At 54.0% G+C, this 7353-nt stretch overlaps 1 protein-coding gene across 1 annotated transcript in view; it reads left to right on the top strand.

Annotated features, from left to right (window-relative positions):
* Nucleotides 1-75: 75 nt before the first annotated feature.
* The window catches only part of LOC102497506 (major histocompatibility complex class I-related gene protein-like), a 7625-nt gene continuing 347 nt past the window's right edge, over nucleotides 76-7353 (top strand). Inside the window, exons 1-4 of the mRNA XM_027770973.1 lie at nucleotides 76-396; nucleotides 576-728; nucleotides 3728-4024; nucleotides 6475-7334. Coding sequence (XP_027626774.1) covers nucleotides 626-728; nucleotides 3728-4024; nucleotides 6475-7334 — 1260 coding nt within the window. The 5' untranslated portion in view covers nucleotides 76-396; nucleotides 576-625. The remainder of the gene's footprint in view (nucleotides 397-575; nucleotides 729-3727; nucleotides 4025-6474; nucleotides 7335-7353) is intronic.

Here is a 7353-nt window from a genome sequence, read left to right as displayed (position 1 = left end):
CCCGACCCCTGCGGGGCGTGGGGACCTTGAGGCAGGCTTTGTGGGCGGGGCTGGGACAAGGCCACAGAAAGCCCGGCCCACCAGAAAGCCCCGCCCCTTCGGTCCTGCCAGGTCTAGGCAAAGACAACGCATTGCGCAAAACCCAGAGACTGGAGCGGGAAATAACCACCGAAATTCAGAACACCCGAACGGCACCGTTTCTGTGCCTGCTGCCAGTCATTTTCTGCGTGCGCAGCGTCCGTCTTTACAGCTGTATTTCCCCACGGGACACACGAGCCTACAGTTTCCAGGGCTGCGCGTCTTAACTGCTCTGTGGTTGCGCTGTGTACATTTGAACCTACTCGCTTTGGGTGAAGAAACCAAGCCTGCGCGCCGGATCAAAAACCCACTAAGCGGGTGAGTGTGCGCGCCGCCTGGCGCCGGGCTCGCCGGACAGGGCCCGGCCTTTCTCCCAGGGCTGTGGTCCTGGGACCCGACCCAGGCAGAGCGCAGGGCGTTCACCTCTCGCCTCTGCCCACTGGGTGCGCCCTCGGATTCTTGGCGGCGACACCTAATGTCACAGCACTCTCCCACAGCTCCGAACCCTAAAACGTCGGGTCGTCCCGCGATCCCTGCCTGGATTCCGATGTGCCTGGGAGTACCGGGACCCGGCCTGCTGGCCCAGGGGGCTGTCCTGGACCTCACTCTCCTCTACATGCTCCTGAGCTTCCCGGAGGACACCCGAGCCCGTGAGTGGGGGACACAGGGCGGCGGGCTGGGAACAGTGATGGAAAGCCTCCACCCTGGACCCTGGGACATCTGGCAGGTCGGGGGTGACTTCTCGAAATCTTGTGGGGTGGTCACTGGCCCCTGCTCCCTCAGTAGGCTTGGGGCCAACCAGTGTCAGGACCGGTAAGGAGCTAGACTCCCTCCCATACGGGAGACCACTGTCCTAGTCCCGGAGTGGCGGCTTGCTTTCTCGCTGTCCCTCTATTTCTGCCTCTCTCTGGTGAGCACACGTCGTATACCAAATTGAAAGTAATAATCACAGGCACCAGCAGATGGCGTGATGCTTACATCGCTGGACTCCCACATAGGCCATGGTGGTCCGAGTCCCAAACCAGGCAGCTTAAACTCAAGCTGGGTAGTGTGCCGGTGTGCCCAAGACCCCAGTAGGGAGAAGACATTGCTGCCTGGCCACCCCCCCAGGATGATTTCTTGCTTTCTGTCACTCTGTCTCTCCAGCGAGCGCATGCTCCCTACAGCAAAAAGTCTCTCAAAAACTAATAATAATAATAAATTTAATTAATTAATTAATTATTTTAAAGCAAATAACAGGGTGTTAGATACCCGGAAAGGCAAGGCCACAGCCAGAAAATACATGTTTGGGATCTATCATCTCCAAGGTTTTAAAAGCATTCTTTTTACGTCTAAAACTTCTCTTTATTTACAAATTTCTGTTTTCCGTCTCTGTCTCTCCCTGTCTTTCTGGAGAGCGCACATGCCCTAGAGCAAAAACCTCTCCAAAAACAAATAATAACAACAATAGTACAAGCATGATTTTGCCCTCACAAATTAGTTACCATATATTCAAGTGAGAACAATGCGGCGGCTTCCTCTTAATTCTTTTTGAAAATGATGCTTTCCCAGTTTGTGATGTAGACATTTGGTGGCCTGGATCTAGGCTGAGTTCATTTGTAATCCTTGGCTAACAGGCACACACCCAGCACCTGACCGGAGGGCCTTTATCACTGACTCTGCCCGGAAAGCCATTCCTAAGTTCTGTAAAAGTGGCTGCATTTCAGCCCCCGTGCGCCCCCAGCCCGCGCCCCCCAGGTCTGCGGTTAAGCTGCAGAGCGCGGCAGGGTGAGGGCGTTATTGCTTAGTAAACCGCTCACTGGCCAGCGAGCGACAGTCATACGGAAAATGAAACGAACGCGTGACACTCATAGCCGAAAACGCAACGGTTTTGTGGGTTTTCCCTGATTAGTGCCGACACACTGCGCCGATCAAAGAAAGTGTTCGGAGTCTTACCTGTGGGCGGGCTGAGTTCAGACGGTGGAGGGAGCGGACCCCGGCCTGGCCGCCCTGTGGTTTGAGAGGCAAATCCAAAATCCAAAATCCCAACGGGACGGAGAAAAGGTGGCGCTGTGACCTGCCCCATCCCACCCCATCCCACCCCACCGCACTCCCCGAACCCCTTTCTCTCGCAAGCGCATGAACCCTTGGCAAAAAAAAAAAAAAAAAAAGAGGGGCCGGCGGGGGGCCATCCGCCGGCGGGAGGCCTGTGCCGGCCGGCATGCCCAAAACCCCAAGATGGAGAATGGAGACATTGTGCAGGGAGCGCAGCGTGACCACGCCCCACTGGGCGGTGTCTTCTCTCTTCCTTGAGCGCATGTGCCCTCTGACCAAAAGAAAAAAACCGCAAACACTAAGCTTCCTAAATAACGATATGAATAAAGTAGATATATATTTGGTTTTTTAAAAAGAGTCTTACTGGGGCCGGCAGGTGGCATGGTGATTAAGGCGCTGTGCGGTAGGCCTTAGCTGGTCATGAGCGGGGCCCGAAGAGAACAGCAGAAGGACACATGTCACATCAATCACAGTTTATCAGGAGTTGCAACCAGGCCCGCCCATGAGATGCCCCCTTCCCACCCAGCTCCTGGCGCCGGGAAGGCGGGCAAATCCCATTTTCCTTCCTTGGTAACTGAGGAAGACACATATTTCCCTCTTACCATCCCTCATAAATACAAAAGACCCAGCCAGACATTTGGGCAACATCCCGATTCCACTGGGGCAATAAACTAATTGGGCAGCCTGTCCTAATTAGGGTGCTGTCATCCTGGCTCACACCCGGCATCAGAAACCCAATTCCTCAAGTTCTTCACCTGTGAGAGAGATGCGCAGGCAGGCGCAGGAGAAAGTCCACGAATTCAAAGGACATTGATGGTGTGACAGACCTCCCACCGTTAAATATTCAGGATCACCTCTGGTAATAAAAATGACACCTAACCAGGTCCAAGCAGTTGCTACCTAGCCACGTGCCCGCCCAACATTCTTTTGGGGGTACTTCTTTTCTCAATTTCTTTCCTATTAAATTCTCTTTCCTACCTACTTTTATTGTGGTTGTGGCTTTATTTTGTGCCTAGGAACAGGTCTCTAATTTTAGTGACCTGGACCCAAAGAGCCAAGGACTTCACAACTACAGCTAGGCACTTTCCCGTCCTATGACAACTGGACTCCCACGTGGCCAACTGCAGTTCGAGTCCTGGACTTGGCCACTTGCTTTCTCACTGCCTCTCTCTCTCTTATACTTACCCTGTAGCAAACTGAAAAATTAATAATGGTAATGATAAATAAAATGAAATAATAATAATGAATAAAAATAAACAACTATTTTTTTAAAGAGTCTTAGCTGTTTGTGAATAAGAAAGATGTTTCCAGCAAAAGCATTGCTTTCAGTAGGAAGTATGCCACAATCACTGGGCCAAAGAGGTATGATTAGCAAGATTATCTGCCCGTTAACCAGCATGCCTCTTCCTAGACCTCCTAGGAAAACTTTAGAATAAAGAAAAGCATTCCGTTTCAGTCCCCAACTACCCTGCGGGTGGTTCTGCAAGTGCCTTCCCCTGTTTTTAAGCTGTGTGCCCTGTCTGTCCTGTTACACACACCCCATGCCCCATGCTGGGCCCTGGGCCCTCCCTGGGCACACACTGCAGCTCACTCTGAACCACTGCTCCCCCCTCAGGCTCGCACTCCCTGCGGTATACCTACTCGGCTGTGTCTGAGCCAGGTCCCCGAGTCCCTGCGTTTTCTGGCTTTGGCTTGGTGGACGATCAGCCCTTCATCCGCTATGACAGTGAGGAGATGACAGCAAAGCCTTGTGTTCCCTGGTTGCTGGAGGGACCAAGATACTTTGATGACGAAACCAAGATCTTCACAAGTCGGATGAAGATTTTCCACCTAAACCTGAGAAACGTGCAGCAATACTACAACCAAAGCGTGGGGCCAGGCCTGGACAGAGGACGCCCACAGAAGCCGGCAGGTAGGCCATGAGCAAGCAGGGGCAGGCAGCACACACCACACCCCAGCCCCCCAGACAGGACGCACTCTCCACTGGTACTTCCCTGGAGCGGGCTGGGCCAGGCGAGTGTGTGTAAGTCAGCACTGGAGTAAAGCTGGCCCAGTCTGGCCACAGGGGCCAAGGTCTGTGTGACATTCACTCATCCAGTTCCGCAGTCCCGCTGGGACACAGATAGGTACTTTCAGTGTGGGGCTGAGGGACCGGAAAGCATAAGCAAGTGTCTGCACTCTCAGAGCCCACGATTACCAGGAGGCGCCCGTGCTCCTGGGCAGGCTTTACTCCACCTACCAGGCATATCGAGAGACGCCAGAGACCAGATTGAGAAGCAGAGAAATAGTTCCTCAGAGTGGTAGGCAAGACCTCCCAGTGGTCAGGGGGAGGGTCATGAATGAGATGGAGTCTGGGGTAAGCCTGAGGGATGTGACAGATTTGAGTCTATGAGGAAAATAAAAGAAAGACGTTCCAAAGCCAGCTGGTATGGTGGTTGACACACTGGACTCCCACATGGCCCATCCCAGTTCTGGTCCTGGCCCTGGTGGCTTGCTCTCTCTCTATCTCTTTCATGCATAAGCCCTGTATCATATTAAAAATAATATAATCGTGATAAATAAAATTAAAATTTTGTTTTTAAGTAAGATATTCCAGGGGACCAGCAGTTAGCGTAATGGCTATGTTGCTGGACTCCCACGTAGTCAACTGTGGTTCGCGTCCTGGACCCGGTGGCTTAAAACTCATGCTGGGCGTGTGTGTGTGCGTGCCCAAGATCCTGAGAGGAGAATGGAGGAGAAGGGATTGCGGCGTGGCCATCACCCCCTGGGGGGTGATTTCTCGCTTTCTGTCTCTTTGTCTCTCTCTGTCTGTCTGGCGAGCGCACACACCCTATAGTGAAAACCTCTCCAAAAAAAAAAAAAAGTAAGACATTCCAAGCAGTTGAAATTTAGGGTGTGGCAAAGTGTGGGTGGGAATGAGCAGAGTGAGTTCAGGGTGTATGTTGTAGACAAGTATTTTCATAGCCAGGTGGTTGGATCCTGCATAGCCAATTACACAGTTCAAGCCCCAGACCTGGCAGCTTGAGAAACAGACCAGGCATGTATGCATGAGTGCCCAAAATCCCAACCGGAGGGAGAAATGGACAAAAAGGGATTGCAAGGACCAGCAGTTAGCATAATGGCTATGTTGCTGGATTCCCATGTAGTGGACCACAGTTCGAGTCCCAGAACTGGTGGCTCACCGGACACGTGTGCGTGCGTGCCCAACATCCTGAGTGGAGAATGAAGGAGAAGGGATTGTGGCATGGCCATCCCCCCCTGGGGGGTGATTTCTCGCTTTCTGTCTCTCTGTCTCTATCTTTCTAGCAAGCGCGTGTGCCCTATAGCAAATACTTCTCCAAAAAAAAGAGAAGGGATTGTGGTGTGACCCTCCCCCCATGGGGGGCGCTTTGTCACTTTCCCTCTCTCTATCCCTCTCTGGTGAGTGCACACATCCTCTGGCAAAACATGTTTTAATTTAAAATTTAAAAAAAAATTTTAAATAATTTGTAGTAAATGTCTCCTGATGCTTGACACTATTGAAACAAGTTTGTGAAGGGCCTTGAATGCCAAACTGAGGCCTAAACCAGTGAGAGGCGTACTGTGAGCTGGACAGTGAGGCTGCTCAGCTCTTCCCAGTTCGTCCTCGTAGGAGCCTGTAGTCCACAAGGTCTGCCCGCCGCTGTTACTGGCACCAACGTCGTCCTCGTAGGAGCCTGTAGTCCACAAGGTTTGCCCGCCAGTAATGGGTCCTGCCTTCCAAAGGTTCCTGGCGGAGGAGAGAGACCAGACATAGTGAAGTTTGACGCCCTGTGTACATGTTAGATTCAGAGCTCGAATTTATGGACTGTGGGAGTATGGATTAATCTCACCCTCCTCTGAGCTCCTACCGCCCATACATTCAGTTAGTTATATTTTCTTTGAGGATTTTCCACCAGAAGTTTGGAGCAAACATTTGAGTTTGCATTCTCCACAGCCTCCAGGAAAACTGCCCCGAGCACGGCGTGCTCTCTTCCGTTTCCACTGTGCTCTGAGGTCCTGTTTTCAGGAAATCGCACTTGGAACTTGAGACGGCACAGAAGATGCAGTGTAACCGTCCCATGCACACAGCTGAAGAGCGTGGTGTGGAGACAGAACGGCTTGCCCAATGACACGGTTTGTGGCAAAACGCACGTCTGCACCTTCCCATCCTCGCGATCTCAGCACATCCCGGGACTGGCTGCCAGCACAGCGACAGCTAGGGCGGTACAGCAGAATCAGGGGTCAAACTAGCCTGCCCTAACTGAAAATGCCACCCGCGGAGACGCAGCGAGGCGGCAGTGGGGTCGGGCAGCAGGGGCCATGTGGACGGGCCTGCCTTTACTAACGCCTGGCTCCTGGCAGGGCACAGAGCAGGCCCCCACACCCTGCAGTTCACCTACGGCTGCGAGCTCCAGGACGACGGCAGCACCACGGGGTACTGGCAGTACGGCTACGACGGCGAGGACTACCTGAGCTTGGACATGGACACGCTGCAGTACACGGCAGCCTCGTTCCCTGCCCGCTACACCAAGCAGAAGTGGGAGGCCAACGGGAACTCGGTGGAGAGAGACAAGGCCTACCTGGAGAAGGAGTGCGCCCTGTGGCTGCGGAGATACTTGGAGTTTGGAGGCCGGAACTTGACCCGCACTGGTAACCACCTCCTCAGCCCTCCTGCTCGGTGGTCCCCAACCCCCAGCGTGGCCAGTTCTCTCCCGGACAGGAAGGGGGCTCCCCCAGAGCTAGCCCACTGTAGGGGTGTCAGCTACCTGGCGTGGGAGGCCGAGGCCAATATACGAGGACGCTTCCCCTCAAGCAAGAGCCGTGGACTTGAGAGCCTCCCCTCTCGGTCTGTCTGCCCTCCACTCCTCCTCAGCCCCCTGGGGAGCACTACCCTAGGAGACCCCTGGGCTATTCCCAGGCCAGGACCTGCAGCCCTTTCCCCCAGAGCCTGCACCGTGAGTGCCCAGGCAGTTATCCAGACAATGGACTGCGGGCTGACGGGAGAACTGGGCGCTTCTGGGGCTCCTGCCCGAGGGGAAGGCGGAGCTGAGCCCCAGGCCCTTCCCTTGGGTCTCAGTTTAGCACGGGGCTGGGCTCCCTCCACCCCTGCTGAAGGACATCCCTGCCCTGCCCTGCCCTGGCTGGCAGCGACACCATGGCGAGTTACAGTGTCCTGGTCATTAGGTAGGTGCCACTCAGCAAGCCTGGACCTGGCCCTCCCTGCCTTGTCTCCCACAGACC

The sequence above is a fragment of the Tupaia chinensis genome, unplaced genomic scaffold (assembly GCF_000334495.1).
Source record: "Tupaia chinensis unplaced genomic scaffold, TupChi_1.0 Scaffold000176_1, whole genome shotgun sequence".
NCBI lineage: Eukaryota > Metazoa > Chordata > Mammalia > Scandentia > Tupaiidae > Tupaia > Tupaia belangeri.
This window is presented reverse-complemented; position numbering and strand designations above follow the sequence as displayed.